The 18644-nt window shown below is 49.8% G+C and overlaps 1 protein-coding gene across 1 annotated transcript in view; it reads left to right on the top strand.

Annotated features, from left to right (window-relative positions):
• The window catches only part of LOC119439969 (neprilysin-like), a 500589-nt gene that overhangs the window by 150486 nt on the left and 331459 nt on the right, over window positions 1–18644 (top strand). Inside the window, exon 6 of the mRNA XM_049662689.1 lies at window positions 9530–9746. Within this exon, the coding sequence (XP_049518646.1) occupies window positions 9530–9746 (217 nt within the window). The remainder of the gene's footprint in view (window positions 1–9529; window positions 9747–18644) is intronic.

Genomic DNA, 18644 nt, shown 5'->3' with positions numbered 1-18644 from the left:
CGACAACACGTCACAACATGACGTAGAGCCAGAGAAGGCGGAGCTTAGCCCCGACCACTCGGCGAATGAGTTGAGGAGGAAATGAATGGCTAGGAAGGAGGGTAACTTGTAATCGTCTGTAGCTCTCTTAATATGAGACGCTTCACTTAAAGGGACACGGACACAAAATCTGAAGATTTTACGAAAATGCTGAAAATGAATCCTCAGTGTCTGATTACACCGAAGAGAAGTAGTCACTTAGCTCATTTTTCAGGCGATTGGCGTTTTGTTTTGTGAGCGCGCGCCTCGCCGCCCGACCCGCGGGAGTTGTAAGGCGTGACGTCACGACACCCTCGTTGGATAGCCAGCCGGCCGGCCACGGTCATTCGAAGCGCGCCGACACCGCCATCACGCTCGCTCGATTCGAGTTCTGGTGCCTCGACCAGCAATGGGCACACGTCTGAAGACGAGGACCATTCCAACTTGGCAAGAAATATTACCGCTTACGGTTACGAGCCTTCCGCGTCAAGCGACGAAGAGCAGCCAGCCATGGAAGTGCCGGTCAGGCTTTCGCGAACCGTAGCACGAAGAGTTCGCTCTGCACCAGACACTTGTGCAAGAATTGTTTGTCATTCCCTCTGTACACTTGGTTTTTCAAGAGCGCGCGCAGGCGAGGAAGCTGCGGGGTACTTCAGCACTGCGTGGATGACTGAATAGTAGTTTAAGCCATCGGCGTGAGCAACTGCTGTGAGGTTAAAGTACCTACTAGACTCTCACGTCCACTAAGCCAGCCGCCCAACAAATGGCAGCACCTGTCTGGCGTTCTCCCCAGTTCTTTTCCGCTTTTAGCTTGTGGAGAATCAGAGCTGTGTGTGTGTGTCTGCCCTGCTGCCATGTAGGACTGATCTCGTGGGTCGCGCTCGCACACGCTAGCCTTGTATTGTTTTACTACGCTTTGCCAACATTTTTAAAGACATTACTGCCTTTCTGCTCAGCCTCGGGCATCTCGCCCCAGCCCCGCCCTCACACTGCACAAGAAGGATGCAAGGGGACGAAAACATACCCACATCTTTTCGCCTCCTCTCTTCAAATGCGCCGCTGATCATTTCTGCGTTGCGTTTTTGTGAGAAGACCGATGGCACAGCGTCAGACTTTAGGTTTTGCCTTTTGAGCGCCATGCCGAGACTCTACAGCACAGCCGGGCTGGTCACATAATCATCGTCCTCGAAGTGGTCCGCGCAAATGAAGTAATTTCTTACAGGTCTCCAGGTTGGGCGTGATGGCTGAGAGGCAGGTATCCGAAATTTACGCACCTTCTCGTCTCTGGGAAACGCGTGCGACGGTGTTTCACGACCCAAGATGCTGTTATAGCAGCAGTGTCTGGGCATTTCCTTCCACGCCACGAATGCGTCAATACCGAGCGACGACCGCGGGAAGGCGCATGTAAGACGCACCACTTGCGTGGAGCGCCGACGGTGACAATGTTTCAGACGGACCACGTGCGAAGATCGCCGAAAGGGGTTAAAGAAATGCTGCAAGGGACCGACACCCCCAGAAACACTGCAACGGCTGTGGCCGACCTTGGCCACGCACGCGCGCCTGCTCGCGGGTGGGTGTTATGATTTCAAATTTCAGCTTGTGGTGGTGACCGCTGGGAGGCAAGGTGCAACGGAAAATCGCAATAAAAAGATGTTTCTCGTTCTTTTTGTCAAAGCAGCTTGTTGTATTCGTCATTTTCAACAGTTCAACTTTTGTTCCGTCGCAAAAAACCACCCGCCAACTTTTGTGTCCGTATCCCTTTAAAATGAGTTCACAGAATGGTCATGTGGTTTACTAGAGTTATTTTCATTTTTATACTGCTACACGCCTGTGGTAATTTATTGTTTGAACGAGGCGCGCGGGCGCCATCACTCGAGAAAAGAGGAAGAACGAGCTGGGCTCGCGCGGTGAATCTAACCGGTCAGCGCTGCAACCGCTGTTGGAAATATAACCTGTAAATAGTTGCTCGTCTTACTGACTCGGCCTTCACGTGACATTGTGGTGGAGGTGGAGCGTTCCTCGTCCTCGCCACGGAGCTCCGAAGTGGCCGCACCGTCGTCTTCTCAGCCATGGCTTCCGATGGAACGACCCCGTCGCCACCTACACCTGCGGTGCCAACCACAACGTACGTTACGGTTCCTATTCTGCGTGATCTTGGGACATTCTCCGCCCAAAATGGCGTTGACGTCGACGACTGGCTCAGCGTGTTAGCCGAAGCCACCACTGGGACCTTACCATCATGTTTGCCAATGTGATCTTTCATCTGGACGGGACACCGCGTGTCTGGTTTCGCACCCATGAGGTCGAGCTCTCCAGCTGAGACATTTTCAAACAGAGGCCTCGCGACCTCTTTGGCAACCAGTCAGGTCGCCAACAAGCTGCGTGATACAGCTTGCTACCCGTGTCCAGTCGTCGACCGAATCGTACGTCTCCTACATACAGGAAGAGCTCGCGTTTGGCGTAAAGTCGACGAGCGCATGACCGAGGTTGACAAGGTTGGCCATATCCTGAAAGGCATCGCGGACGACGCCTTCAATTTGCTCGTCTGTAACGACGTGTCTACTGTCAACGCCATCGTCAAAGAATGCCGCCGCTTCGAGGTTGCCAAAAGCCGCCGCGTCATCCCATAGTTTTTCCGGCTCCCAAACACCTCTGCCACATCATCTTGCTCCGCTCTTACCGCCACACGACCATTTCAAGAGAACGTTCCGCGTATCGTTCGCCGTGAGATTGATGCGGCGAGCCTGGCCCCCCCTTCATCCTCGACCCCTAGACGGTAGCTTTGACCAAGCGGCCCCCACTATTTCCGTTACTCAAGCAGTTGTGCAGCAAGAAATTGCAAACCTTGGCATCCCTACTGCCTGCTCTGTCTACCGACCTGATTCAGCACCTATTCCCATGTCCACGACGTGTAATGACCAGTATTTCGCTCTCAGAACACGCAATCCTGCAGAATGGCGCACCCCAGACGACAAACCCATCTGCTTCCGCTGTCACCGAGTTGGTCAGGTATCCCCGCATTGCCGCACCACCTGGATGCCGCCGTACTGGAGCTCATTCCCTGCTCCTCGCCCATACGCTGGCGCTCGCCGTTACTCACCTGGCCGTCTGTACCCTACTGCTGATGCCCCTGACAGCCGCACCTCCGGCAGTGTTTCCAGGTCCGACGAGGCGACGTAGCCAAGAACTAGCGAAGATGTAGCCCAAATATAGCCAAGCAGAAAAAAGTGCAAAATATTTCGTAGCCAAATATAGCCATTTTTATTTGCAATTTTATTTGTGTAAACATTTTCACATTCGACTGTGGCAATCCTATTTTGCACAACCCGTCGTAACAAAGTGTCCGTGCCGCCGTGACGGTTGGCCTTTTACATCAACAACAGCGACATCATGCATGCACTGAACACTTCTTGGTTGGCCCCGGAAGCTCTTAGGTTCCAGCGAATCGCTGCACAGGGCGAATCAGTGGTTTTATTTTATGACAGATAGTACTCAGTTATTATTTTTAGTTATTTACAGTAATATTAATTACAAACTCTGCTATTTAGCTGCCGTGAAAACAAAATATTGTTCAGCGTCATCGATCTCTCACGTTATTTCTGCCTACGGCGTAGAATTTCAGCCGTCCAGTGATCTGCGACGTGCTCACGGCCTCTTTTTTGATGAGCTAAAACAAGTATTTCGAGCTATGATGTCTCCCGTTATTTGTCTCATTCCTATCTTATTTTCCCGTTCTTTTGTTTTTGTTTTTCAATTAGCTTGGCCCGGATTAGCTCGGACACACACTACCTATATAGTGTCTATTTACCTCGCCGCCATCTTAGGTCTCTAGCACGCCAAAAACATGCGTTAAAAAAGGACAAGCAATAGATGCCACTCACTGTCTGAATCGGTGTAAACGGAGCTTTAAACGATAACTGCACAAACCGGCACACTAGTGTAAGAAGCGCGCAGTCGTTTTCGACGACGAGCACGTTCCGAACGCAACTCGCTCGAAATGGTAAAAGCCGCGATGGCCCACAAAAAGCGAAGGTAAACGAGAAATTGATAACAGTGGTAATGCTGGGAATACCGGTTAATGTCCAAAAGCAAACCATGTTGATGGCTAATAAAGTATTAGAATAGGGGCCCCTGACGTTTGGGGCCCCATAGAGCTTTCCGGGTGTGAGCGTTGGGGCATGCAGGAATGAAGAGTTTTGGAATAGGCGTTTTGCGTTTGCAGAGTCACTACGGCGTCAAAGAAAAGCTGTTATAAATATTTAAATAAAATATTACATTTTATGATCAGAAAAGTAATTTAGACTTTCGTGTTTTCGCCTTTAATTACAATTTAGAACTTATTCTATTAGAAGCATGCAACTTGTTGGGCTTAGTTTTGAGTAACCAACTTTACGCACCTTCACCAAGCCAAGTCAATTCGTGATAGGCCATGAAATAGACAATTGAATTCGCAATCAGCGGCGTATAATGAATCAATCTTCATTACACATGTTAGTTGAGAGAAATCGATAACCGCAATCACTTCTTCTAGCTAACGAACTACACGCGTTACCACGAATCTAGCCCAGTTTTGTGCTAGGTTAGAGCCGTCGTGCTTCGATGGGCGCCGCCACGTTTGTTTACAAAAGCTTTTCGGGCAGCTTTTGGGGCCCCCGCTATATCGATGAAATAGCGTGCCCGACGCAAAACCCAAACATAGTTCCCGTCTTGCGCGTGCGCAGTGGCTTCGACGCTACTTGTTTGGGGTCCCAATACCTTTGAGGCCCCTATTATAAAGCTCTTATACTTGCTGGGGATTTACGTGCCAAAACCACGATATATTGGGAGGCACGACGCAGTGGGAGACTCTGGATTAATTTTGGCCACCTCGGGTTTTTTACGTAAACTTAAATCTAAGTACACGGGTGTTCCTGCATTTCGCCTTGAACGAAATGCGGCCTTCGTGGCCGGGAATCAAACCCGTGTCCTCGAGCCAGCAGCACGACACCTCACAAGTTAAGCTAACACGGTGGGTGAAATTCATGTGACATGGCGCACTGATGTCATTGCGGCAACCATGCTTCGATATTGGCAGAATGAGTATCTGCATCCGTGACGTTACGGGTAAACCATCTAGAAGTCAGAGCACCAGAACCCACCCTTGGCTCGGGGTCTTGCTCCCATTCTTTTTTATACGTTCTCGCTGCCTTGGCCCACTTCCCCATGTGTGGATTCTCCTCTCTGAGAAGGATCCGATCTTACGTCCAACCTATCGAAATGAATCTCGAATTTAAGCACGAAGAAAAATCCCTCTAGCAGGAAAAGGAAAATGGCAGTAAAGCTTCGTGGCAGAAACGTGGGGTAGGTCTAAAGCTCTGCCCGGCGCGATACTTCATCCGGAAGACATGGCCATGAACACACTGGAGAGTGTCATCCACCCGTGCTTCCCTTCCTTCATGTCAGCGCCACGATCGCCCGACGACCCCGACCCTATGTTATGGCTCGCCCTACCTGAGCGTAGCCATGTTAGTACAGTGTACTGTGAAAAACCGACTACTCCTAGGTTCATCCCGATGCCCGGGGATCGGGTGCCTAACGGTAAAGCAGGGTATACGTTTAAGTGCATCAAAGATCAAAGCCACCGGCTCAGACAACAGCGCAGACAGGCGAAGAAAGGAGGGGGGGGGGGTCGTTTCACGCACACACCCACGCACAGCCACGCGGCTGGCTCAGCCAGCTAAAACACAGCCTTTGATATTTGCTTCTACCCGATCACAGCCACCTCTGGAACGTGTATTAGGGCGCCACTTATAGCCCAAACACAGCCAAGTCGAAGATTTTCAGTAGCCCAAATATAGCCGCATAGCCAACTCGTCCAAGTAGACGCCAAAAAAATTTTTCCCGTAGCCCAATTTGGCTATATATAGCCAAACCTGGCAACACTGATCCTCCGGGCGATCGCCGTCGCCTCAACGCCGTCGCTCCCCGTCACCCCAACATCGCCACTTTTCCTCGCCACTTTTCCTCGCCAAACCACCCAACGGAAAACTAGGCCATGCAGCTCTTGGAGGGGGAGCTGCATCACGTTCACCCTGTACAAATCCTCCGTTGACGCTCCTCACGAACTCTAACCTAATTGAAGTAAAGGTAAATAGTGTCCCGTTGACGGCATTGATTGATACAAGAGCCCAAATGCCCATAATGAGCGCTACCTATGTCGTCGCCTCAAAAAAGTTCCTACGCCTGCCGTGACTCGAGCCGTACTTGTCGCCAATGGCGCCACTGTTGCCGTCAGGGGTATGTGCACTGCTCGTATTGAAATTACCGCCCGCCAAGTTCCAGTCCTGTTCACCGGGCTGACCAGTTGCCCTCATGACGTAATCTTCGGTATCGACTTTCTGACAACGTATTCTGCGCTCATCGACTGTTCCACCGGTACGCTGTGCCGCGAGCTTCCTCTTCTTTCCGACGTTCACCCCGAACAATCGAATACCCTCTGCACTACAGCGTTTGTTCGTTTACATCCAAAAGCCTTAACCTTCGTCGAATTGGTCTCAACGGTGACCGTGCCTGATGGCGACAATGTCGTTGCACCTATTCGTGATGTCCTCCTGGTGCGCGACATCTCTGTGCCACACTCCGTCGTTACCCTTGCCGCTAATCGCATATGTCTCCCCGTTATCAATTTTGGCTTGACGAAGCAAGTGTTACCTGAAGGCGTAGCGGTGGCCATGCTCCGGTCAGTGACAGACGACCACGTCACTGCTTTTGTAACCGACGCGTCTCCAGATCCTCCTGATTACCCGCAGGATGCCTTGAACCTCGACGGCCCATTACGTGCCATGGTCGCTCCGCACCTCGCACCTGACCAAGCAGCTGCTCTACATCGTCTTTTACATTCCTACCACAACACGTTTGACACTGACAATCGACCACGTGGTCACACGTCCCTTGTTAAGCATCGGATAAACACTGCTGATGCTCCTCCCGTTCACCGCCGACCGTATCGCGTGTCCACGGCAGAGCGGCAAGTTATTCTGCAGGAAGTAAACAAGATGCTCTCCAAAAGCATTGTTGAGCCCTCGTAGAGTCCTTGGGCGTCGCCCGTCGTGCTCGTGAAAAAGAAAGATGGCATGTGGCGTTTCTGCGTTGATTACCACCACCTAAACCGAATCACTAAAAAGGACGTTTACCCTTTACCGCGAATCGACGACGCTCCTGTCTTCACAGTGCCAAACACTTTTCGTCGATCGACCTTCAATCTGGTTATTGTCAGATTTCCGTCAATGAGCTAGACCAAGAAAATACAGCTTTCGTCACTCTAGATGGCTTCTACCAATTTCAGGTTATGCCGTTCGGTTTATGCAGTGCCCCCGCAACGTTCGAACGGATGATGGACTCTCTGCTTCAAGGTTTCAAATGGTCAACTTGCCTTTGTTACCTCGACGACGTCTTTGCGTTTTCTCCTACATTTTAGACGAACCTTGAGCACGTCGCAGCTATCCTTGACGTCTTGCGCAAGGCTGGGCTTCAATTAAACTCATCGAAGTGCCACTTCGGGCGCCGACAGATTACAGTGCTAGGCCATCTTGTCGGTGCTTCCGGAGTACAACCCGACGCGGAGAAGGTTCGAGCAGTAACGGCTTTTCCAGTACCTCAGTACCCACAGAGGTCCGAACCGATGCCAGTGGTTATGGGATTGGCGCCGTCTTAGCGCAACGCCAACACGGACACGACCACGGTATAGCCTACGCTAGCCGGCACGTGTCTGCGTGTGAGAAATGCCAGAGACGCGAGACACCATCGACGCTCCCTGCTGGGTACCCTCAACCACTCGACATTGCCGCGGAGCCATTCTTTCGGGTTGGTTTGGACTTACTTGGTCCTTTTCCTCTTTCTACCTCTGGGAACAGGTGGATCGCTGTGCCCCCAGATTACACCACGCACTACGCCATCACCCGAGCGCTCCCTACAGGCTGCGCCACAGATGTCGCCGATTTTCTTCTACACGACGTGATTTTATTACATGGACCTCCGCGACAACTTCTCACAGACCATGGCCGCGCATTCCTATCAAAAGTTATCGCGGACCACCTCCTGTCCTGTGCCACGAGGCACAAGCTATCCATGTCATACCATCCGCAAACAAATGGCCTCACGGAGTGTCTCAATCGCACTCTCTCAGACATTCACGCGAAGTATGTCTCTTAAAACCACACTGACTGAGACGTCGCTCTACCGTTTGTCACGTTTGCGTATAATTCGTCGCGCTACGACACAGCCGGTTATTCCCCATTTTTCCTTCTGTTCGGCCGAGAACCAGCACTGCCCTTCGACACAACCCTCCCTGTTCACGCGGCACCGACCAGTGAAAATGCACTTGACAACATCGCCCGCGCTGCCCACGCAAGGGAAATTGCCCGTGACCGCCTTCTGAACTCCCAAGAGAGTCAAAGGCGTTTGTACGATCGGCGACACCGAGACGTGCACTTCCCGCCTGGTTCTTTGGTCCTTCTATGGTCTCCGTCGCGTCAGGTCGGCCTGTCAGAAAAACTGCTGTCTCGTTACACAAGCCCCTACCGAGTGTTTTGTGCCGTGACTCCCGTCACCTACGAGATCGCCCCTGACGCCCCATCTGCTTCCCAGTCCAGTGATATCGTGCACGTTATACGACTGAAGGAGTATCACCCTCCTAGTGGTTGAATGTAGACGCTCCGGGACGTCGCTTCTGCCGCCGGGGGATTGTGCTACACGCGTGTGGTATTTTATAGTTTGAACGAGGCGCGCGGGTGCCATCACTCGAGAAAAGAGGAAGAAGAACAAGCTGGGCTCGCGCGGTGAATCTAACCGGTCTGGACAGCAACCGCTGTTGGAAATATAACCTGTGAATAGTTGCTCGTCTTACTGACTCGTCCTTCGCATAACAATACTGTACGAAGTTGTGCGCACTGTACTGTAAATGGTACATTCGGTAAACCTAAGAAAACAGCGATTTTATTACCACTCGTCCTGCTGTGATTTTTCCTTTGGTTTGTTTTTTTCAGCTTAGTTTATTGCTTCGTACGAATTGCAACGTCATTATCAACGACTTTTATTTGCATGGAAAACAGAATTACCATATCTCTTTCTAGTATTTCGTTTTATTGCGGGGAAATACCTAGCTAACCTTGCTTGTAGTAAGAACAGGTTTAGTCTACCAGGTGACTTTCGGACGAGATTTCAGACATATAAAAGAATATGTTGCTTAGAACAGGTATCCTAAATGATTCAATCAAGTAGACGAACAACCCTATTTATTAGTATTAGATATGCTTATGCTGCTAGGTGAGGTATGGGCTAAACATTCGGCAAAATTTTCCGAACTTTCCACAAAAATACCTGTGAACTAGATACCTTAGTGGCAGGATACCTTATTGGTTTTAACGATTTTATAATAGCTGGTTAATAATCATCCGTACACAAATTTGCGTTCTCGCCTCAAATATTGCTGAGGAAGTCGTGGTTTACTTATATTATTAAATTCCATTTTCAGAGAAATGTTGTACAATTACGCACCCATCCGCAACCTATATTTCCTCCTCGAGCACGCTTCGGCAAAAATCCGAAAGAGCTTTGCAGCAGCAGTGGACATCACACTCAAAAATGAAAGAGACTGGGACGATTGCTACACGTTGCTAAGAGAAAATACACCTGAGGTCATTGAGTACGCATACATAAACTCCACATCCCGTCTCGACGACCGAAATGAGGTAAGAGCCAAGAATTTATGTATATCTGTTGTGTGTAAAGACAGGAACGACGGCACTGCGCTACCGTGCACATGTCTCACCCAACATATTTCACAAGTATTAGGTTGTACAGGTCAACTCAATCCTGCCAGCAGCACAAAAACTGGTGATGACGTAAATATGTGAGAGTTACTTAAGACTCAAAATAACCTCTATAATTAGGCACTTCTAAAAGGCGGAAGACGAATTTCATTTTTGTACTCTTTCGGCATGGCTAAATAAAGGTATTCATGGCAGGTCTTGTTCAATATTAGTGGATTGACAATATTTCGTAAGGGAATCAATTTTACGGCGTCTTTCAGTGACCACAGTTTCATATCAATATAGGCGATTCGAAAACAAAATCTAGTTTGAGCTGGCTAAGCTAAATAGAAGCGGCGGAAATATGGAGCAACCTGATATTCGGCGGCACTGTTATTAAACAACAAACTGTAGAAATTCGTACACTAAGTCAATCGAGAATAGAGAAATAAGTACAGAGCAAAATATGCAATGAAAGATTTGGGGCGCTATAACGTAAAATGACTCCAAAACTTTTTGATTCCAAACTCCTGAGGTCAAATTTACGTAACCACCGACGCAAGCATCGGGCGGAGACCCGCAGCGTTGTCTGAACTAGAGCACTGCACGGGCCGATTTTTGCGGCCCGGGCCCGGCCCGGGCCCGTTTTTACATTGGGCGGCCCGCCCTAGCCCGATCAAAACTTTTATGGCGAGACCCGGGCCCGGCCCGGGTCCGGAAATAATCTACGTTACCCGCCCGGCCCGGCCCGCCACCCCTTTACCTCAAGCCCGAGCCCGGCCCGAGCCCGGCTCGAAACCGGCCCGAACCCGGCCCGAGACCGAAAAATACATGTTTTTCAGAGTTGAGAAGCCCGAGAATAACTCGCAGAAAGCCCGAGCCCGGCCCGGGCCCGCGTAAAAAAACTCGAGCCCGGCCCGGGCCCGGGTCAAAAAGCACACGCCGTGCCCGAGCCCGGCCCGAGCCCGTGAAAAAACTGCTCTACCCGGCCCGGGCTTTCGGGTAAGCCCGAGCCCGTGCAGTGCTCTAGTCTGAACAACCCAATCAAACACTCTCCTCGTTTATAGGAGGTCACCTTTGTTTGCTGTCAAAACCAATAACATTGTCTACACTCAGCAGTTTTTCTTATCTAATTGGCTGACAAGAGGCGAGCAGCACCGTATAGTGGAGAGGGTTTCGATGGGGCGGAATCAGCCAGTGAAAATAGATAAGCGCATCAAGATGGTGGTGCCGGCTTCTCTGATTGGTCCGCTTCGCCTTACTTAGCTTGCAGTGGGTGGTTTAAAATTGCGGCGGCGTGCAACGAAAGGATAAGAGTGCCGCTAAATCGGATCCTCAGCAAGGAAGAGTTATTAGAGCGAAGTCGTATGCATGCCGAAAGGGCTCGATAACGTTTTACTGCCGTGCAAAAAGGTTTATCATGCGCAAACAAATACATGCTCACCGGCAGGTGCGAGTCGCGAGGGCCTGAGCGATCGGCGGGCGGCCATCTTCTATTCCTTTCGGAATGGGGCATTCTGTGGCTATTCAGAAAATTTTTCAGTTTTGTTCGGCATATTAATGCATTTCTTTCGCATACATGTTACATTGACGTGGTGAGTTTTTGCGGTTTGGTGAGGTGGCGTGACAGACAGGCGAAGTGGGCGTAGCCAGAAAGCATTGGACCAATAGCAGAGGGCTAATGGTGAAAAGGCGTCGAATAAGGAATGATTATTTCTATTTTGTTAGGTTTAATCATGCATAATCAGTGTGTACACGTTATATCAGATGGGGAGCTATCACGGTTTTCGTGACGTCGCGTGACAGACAGGCGAAGTTTGGAGTGGCCCGAAAATGTTTTCACCAATCGTGGAGGCTTATTGCAGAAATAGGATTCAAGACAGTTTGCAATCATTTTACGTTATAGCGCCCTTGGTATGAGCAACTATAAAAATTATAACCTTTTGCTGGAAATTTTGCTTGCCTGGCACAAAGTTTGCAAAGCATAATGTCCATATAAGTTAGCGCTGAAATACACCGCGGTTACATTTATTACTGTCTTTCGAAGAAGCGTCTTTAAGAGTCATTGTGTGCGACTTCAACTTTCAGCAAGATTTAATGTGGTTGCCAACCGTGCCGGCTACGTCGTTTTGTGAGATTTACTCATCTTGTCATCCATTAACCACCGACAACCTGTCATCCATTAACCACCGACAATCGTGTGTCGGGTAATTGAGGTGACGTCTCTAGATTTAGTTTTCCCAACTTCTTGCGATGTCATTCGATACATTTATTTATTTATTTATTTATTTATTTATTTATTTATTTATTTATTTATTTACAATATTGCCAGTCTCTATTGGGACCATAACAGGTGGGCACTATATATGTGTAGAGATACAAAAAATCCAGAAAGAGGTCGCTAGCGCAGGACTTAAGATACGTTGACTCCTCAGTGGCACTTGCATTCCAGCTATTGCTCCGCCTTCTAGAGATCTAACAACGTTCGTGAGCCGGTCCGGTGTAGAATTCCAAGCAATCCGGTGTACTTCAACAGCAGCGGTGCAGGATATATTTTTTGGTATAGTGAATATCGCCCACCCTTCTCCCCATGCTCCTCTTTCAAGCACCGCCGGCGGAGAGAGCCTGTCGCCGTAGTATCCTGCGAATATTTCTGCTGTCCTCTGTTTTCATGTCTCGGTCTACACCAAAAATGTCACCAGGGGTGCTATGCAGGGTGCCCCGAGTTTGGCGAAACTCGGGATCTTCACGAGCTCTGGCGACGCCCCAAGATGAAAGAACTAATGGTAACACGACAAAGTTTGTCCGTCGGCACACCTCCAGTTTCATTGGTTTATCTAGATTCACTCTGGGTGGCCATCATCCCTTGGGCGTTGCCATATGGGCGGTCGACAAACTGGGGCTCACGTGATCATACGGTCGGTGCACGGTCGTGCATTCTTTCACTTGCTTGTCGTTCCACCGAGTGCATTAGAGGCACTAGCAAGTTATCAAATAAATGCATTTAGTACAATGATATTAGTCACAATACCGTAGGGTATAGGTGTTTTAAAGTTGACAAGTTGTACACTGAATGTGTATTAGACTAATGTGTAGTTTAATCGTTTCGCGTTATACCACGAGGGCACGCTCGCCCTCCTCTTTCTTCCTCTGGATTGGATTGGCGCGGCTCGCTACGTGCTTGCGCTAGCATTTCCGAGCACAGATTGGTGTGCGCTTGGTTTTCGCACTGGGCTTTGAACAGATCGCTCGTTGCTCTTTCTCTTTCCTCTGGATTGAATTGGTGCGGCTCGCTACGTGCTTGCGCTCCAATTTCCGAGCACAGATTGGTGTGCGCCTGATTAATTACACTGGGCTTTCAACAGATTGCTCGTTGCTCGCGCTAAAGTAAGGCTGCGAGACGAAGGTAGCGTCGGCTAGCGCAGAAGTGGTGTGGCGCGCGCTTAACGTGTAAGCACTCAGGAATGTCGGAAAACACTCATGCAAGGATAAAAAAACTACGCCTTTTCTTTTACGTCGTGACGCACCTTCATACTGGCTAGCACCGAGCGATGGATTCTAACAACCGCAGGAAAGAGTCTTTATACTGGGTAGCCCGAGCGATCCGTGGCTTCTAACAAACGCAAGAAAGGGTCTTTACAGCGCACGTGGCCGTTGAGTGCCACCACATTCATCCCAGGTGGGACTCCAGCATCAGTGCAGTTACTCTGTACCCACTGCTGACGAGGTGGCGCTTCACTTTATCACAATAACTTTCTATTTTTTGCGTGTGAACGCCCGTGTTGGTTTCCACAAAGTGCACGCTGTGGTTAACTGTCTCCCAATGCACATTGAGGTATAGCCCCGTTAGCATCCGCTAAATTTGGGATACAGTTGTATGCGGCCAATTCGTCACTATGAATAATGGTCCCCGGTTGAACATTGGCTGCAATAATGGCGCCTAGCGTCGCCGCCTTTCGTCGGTCGAACTTGAAAAGTAGCAGCACCCCTCAGGTCGCGCAGACCATGCCGAAGACCCATGGGCCACTATCTTTAACACCACCGTAATTTTGGCGGCTCGACGGAACGTTGTCGCCCGTCATTAGGCGGCCTCGATTGCACTTTTGCTCGCCGCGAAGAAGGCACTCGCCAATTTGCGCTGTCTTCCCGGGGCCACCGAGTGGAGCTCGCGCCAGCAGCTCGTCCCTCGCGACCTTACGGGGGTAGCTCCTCCAGTCGGCGATGGCGTGCTCCGATAGAGGAAACAAGTCTACGGTTTCTTTCAACATCCATATGTCTACGCTTTTGCTCACGCAGTACGTGAGCCAAATCATTTGCCGCCTGGAGAGGTGGTCGTTCGGACGGCCGAGGCGGTCCGTGTTGGCGCCGTAACTTCCTTCGCCTCTCTGCCCGTGCAGTGCAGCGGTACCGTGTACCTGCGAAAACTGATTTCGGCGACCGGGTGTTTCCATCGGAAGCCATGGCTGAGAGGACGACGGTGCGGCCGCTTCGGAGCTCCGTGGCGAGGACGGGGAACGTTCCACCTCCACCACAACGTTACGCGAAGGACGAGTCAGTAAGACGAGCAACTATTTACAGGTTATATTTACAACAGCGGTTGCCGCGCTGACCGGTTAGATTCACAGCGTGAGCCCAGCTCGTTCTTCCTCTTCTTTTCTCGAGTGATGGCACCCGTGCGCCTTGTTCAAACAATCAAATACCACCCCCGTGTAGCAATATAATAACCTGCTGAATAAATATTTAATGAGTTGCTAATCTTCTGGATCCGAGTCACGTCCATTAGAGTAATGCTCACATTATCAACAATGAGAAACGCAAGGTGGTGGTTAAGCAGCTACATCATATAATATGGTCCAACGTATTGATGTGCATGCCTAGACATTTTGCCCACCTACACGAGTGCAATAAGCATATTAAAGCATCTGCTTGGCACTGTGTATTGTGTCGTGCATTACAACATTGAAAGCATATACTGCATGCTTTTAATAGCCAACAAAACACATGTGCCGCTTCCTGAAACTGGGCGGAAACTGGGCCAGTCAAAGACCGTTACTTTGCTTAAACCAAATCAGTCAACAGAAGTCTCTACATCAACAAGGTACACCCTATCACAAAGAAAAGAAAAAAGGCAGGTCATCTGCCAGCTTCTGATGATGGCTAACCAGTCTTTACTTTTTTGTGATAGGCAGTAAAAGGTAGTCTTGCACTACATGCTCAGCTAGGCATGGTAAGGAAAGTGACAATGTGGTTATGTGTAAAAGGAGGTGCCAAGGCAGCTCGCATGGAGCACAAATGAGCAATGCATGCAGTCAGCGAGCAAATTCAGTAGAACCCACTTATAAATATACCGGTTATAACAATATATCGGTTATAAAAATGAGAAGCTGTGCACCGTCCACTTTTGTGTGTTTTCTATGGTCTTCTGAACTTCCAAGAGAGTCAAAGGCGTTTGTGCGACCGGCGCCACTGAGACATGGGCTTCCCGCCTGGTTCTTTGGTGCTTCTGAGGTCTCAGACGCGTCAGGTTGACCTGTCAGATACACTGCTGTCTCGCTACACAGGCCCATACCGAGTACTTCGTGCCGTGACTCCCGCCACCTATGGAATCGCCCCTGACGCCCCATCTGCTTCTCAGTCCAGTGATATCGTGCGCGTTACATAACTGAAGTATCACCCTCGCAGTGGTGACATTTAGACGCTCCAAGACGGCTATTCTGCCGCCGGGTGATTATGCTGCACGCGTGTTGTATTTGGTCGTTTGAACGAGGTGCGCGGGCGCCATCACTTGAGCGAAGAGGAGGCAGTACGAACTGGCCTCGCGCTGCGTACCCAACCGGTCAGTGCTGCTGTTAATATAATCTGTAAATAGTTTCTCGTTTAACTGACTCGTAATTCGCGTAACAATATTATGAATGCGCGGATCACACTGCCATAGCTTCACGCTGTAGTATGCACATTTACAATGATAACCAATTGGTTTACGTTTATTCTGAAGATGCCAAGTTGCTGCAATAGGAAGGCTAAGGAGCAGTGAAAATATTTGTTTATTGAGTAATTTTTAAACAGACTATACAAGCACCACGTAAGCAGTTTAAGTGGGCCCAAGTAGAGTATTTCAGCTTTATGAAGTGCAGAAAAAGGGAGAGGTTGTGCCAGCCAACCAGAAGAGCTCTCCTAGTATCCACCTCTGATCACGTTTTGAACAGTTAGTTATAGCCAAAATACAGCTGGTGCTATGAGGCTATCATTACATAAACCATACTCTGAGGACAGGTTCGGGTTCAGTGTTGTGCACTCAAGGGTAACCTTGGCAGAGCCGTTTGCACACTTATACCACATTAGCACTTGTATATATGACACATATGAAAGAATAAATGAAAAATATGCGTTGAAAGGTTGACAGTAAATAAGTGGTAAATGTTCCACCCGTCAATGACGCGGTAAATATATTAGTCACGGCGATAGTGACACACGAATATACCCGGTCAGTTGCGTCGGCTCAGACGACGGGGTGGTTGCCGAGTTTGTGGCGGAAGATGAGTCGCTTAGCCCCTTGTTGACGCTGCCTGCCACGTCGACCTGCGTTGTGGCGGCCCGCACCGTCGATGAGTGGGTGGGAGCTACGTTCTCCTGGAGACGTCGGTGAGACCGGGTGCGGAACTGCGTTAGCAACGGTTGATGGAGCCCAGGTCGTGGACCAAGGCCGTGTCCTCTCGCCTGACCGGCCAGTCCACTCCGTGACGTCAACACCGTTCGACCGTTCACCGTCGTCCGTGAACGTTCCCGGGCCAGTCCGGCCAGTCGTCTGTCAACATCCCCAGAACAGTCTGGTCCGTGGGCCGTGAACGTCCCCGGGACAGTCTGGCCAGTCGTCCGTGAACGTCCCCGGAACAGGTCTGGTCTGTTGTCCGTGAACGTCCCCGGAACAGTCTGGCTCCTGCAAACAGCAGGGCTGCCTACTCGCTCGGTCTCGAGATGCGCTGCGGCCACCTCCCGAAACAGCACCGCCTTCTTGCCGCTAGCCTTTCGAGCCCCGCAGCTCACGCTCTCCTTCGCCCGTGCCTCGTGCTTTCTTCTTCGTTTTCTGTTCTCTTCTCAGTTTCGCTTCTCGCTTTGGCTTCTCTTGCGTCGGTCCCACAACACCACAAGTGCACAGTCGCGCTTATATTACAAAAGCCCCCCCCCCTTGAAGGAGTTTTTTTAAGAAGAAAGGAAAAAAAACTGCTGGGAAATATATGCGCGGGAAATAAATAAAAAGAATGTTCAGAGTTGAAATATATCCCGAAGGTTCACAGAGGATACATTCTCTGATCTGAGTACATGCATTTACATTGAGGTCTCTGCACTGTCACAACGGCTTATGTAGTCGGCACCAACATTGGCAGATCCTTTGATGTGTTCCACGCGGAAGGAATATTCCTGCAAGGCCAAGCTCCAACGAAGTACCCTGCTATTTGAATGTTTAGCCTGCGAAAGATACTGCAGTGCTTGATGGTCTGTCTGAACGACAAAAAAGGTTCCATACAAAAATATGTGGACTTTTTCTATCGTCCATACGAGTGCCAGACATTCACGTTCAATCCGAGAGTACTGTGTCTCTCGTGGGAGAAGTTGCCGACTAGCATAGGAGACTGGGTGAAGCATACCATCGTATAGTTGCAACAGAATGGCGCCTATGCTTGTGTTGGACGAGTCTGTCCGGAGCACAAACTCTTTTGTCAAAATCTGGTGCCTTTACCACGGGCCGTGACGAGAGAGAGAGCTTAAGCCTCGAAAATGCGTCCTCGCGTGCAGGTGTCCAAATGACTTGGTTTGCCGCCGATTTTCGCGTCATTTCCACCAGAGGCTGCGCTGTATCGGCGTAGCCCAGGATGAGGTCAAGATAATACCCTGCCAAGCCAAGAAACGATCGCACTTGCTTCTTTGTCTGCGGCTTCGGCGCATTGAGTATTTTGGTTATTGTGGTCTCTACTGGTTGGACTTGTCCGCGTCCCAAGCGATGGCCTAAAAACGTGATTGACGACGCTACAATTTCACACTTTTGTGGTTTTATCGTAAACCCAGCCGTTCGTATTCGATGAAAGAGTTGTTGTAGAGCTTCTAGATGTTCTGTCCATGTCGAGGTTACCACAAGTACATCGTCAATACAATGCACGACGTTTTTTATGCCCTGAAGTAAGGTCCTCATCAGGCGAGCGAAAATGGCGGATGCCGTTTTGATCCCGAATGGCATAAAAAGAAAATGGTAGTGACCGGACTGAGTGGAGAAAGCTGTTTGGGCCCCTGAAGATTCCGCTAATGGCACCTGCCAATAGCCTTTCGTCAGGTCAAACTTTGAAAAATGCTTCTTTATACCAACTTCCGCAAACATTACGTCAGTTCTGGGGATGGGCTCTGCATTCGCGGTGGGTACGTTGTTGATACGGCGAAAATCAATGAGCGCTCGGTACCTTTTGTCAGGTTTCCGTACAAGAACCAAGGGTGAGTTGCGAGGAGACTGAGAGCGTTGTATAACTCCTAACTTCAGCATGTCATTAACCTCTTCCTCAACAACTTCTCTCAAGGCGAACGGCAGTGGGTATTGCGGAGTATTGATGGGTTCGGTGGTAGTTAACTCTAAGCGACATTCTAGCAGGTTAGTTTTCCCCGAAATCTCAGAAAAAATATGTTTGTAGGTATCTAAAAGAGTATACAGCTCGGAGCATTGACTGTTGTCTAGTTCATCGGAGACTTTAATTGCCTCGATTCCTTTGCCCGGTTCAATTTCAAAACTCGGAAGAGGTGTTTCGCTCTCGGCTCCTACTACGATGACAAACACTGAAGCTTGACAAGGTGGGA

The sequence above is a fragment of the Dermacentor silvarum genome, chromosome 2 (assembly GCF_013339745.2).
Source record: "Dermacentor silvarum isolate Dsil-2018 chromosome 2, BIME_Dsil_1.4, whole genome shotgun sequence".
Lineage (NCBI taxonomy): Eukaryota > Metazoa > Arthropoda > Arachnida > Ixodida > Ixodidae > Dermacentor > Dermacentor silvarum.
This window is presented reverse-complemented; position numbering and strand designations above follow the sequence as displayed.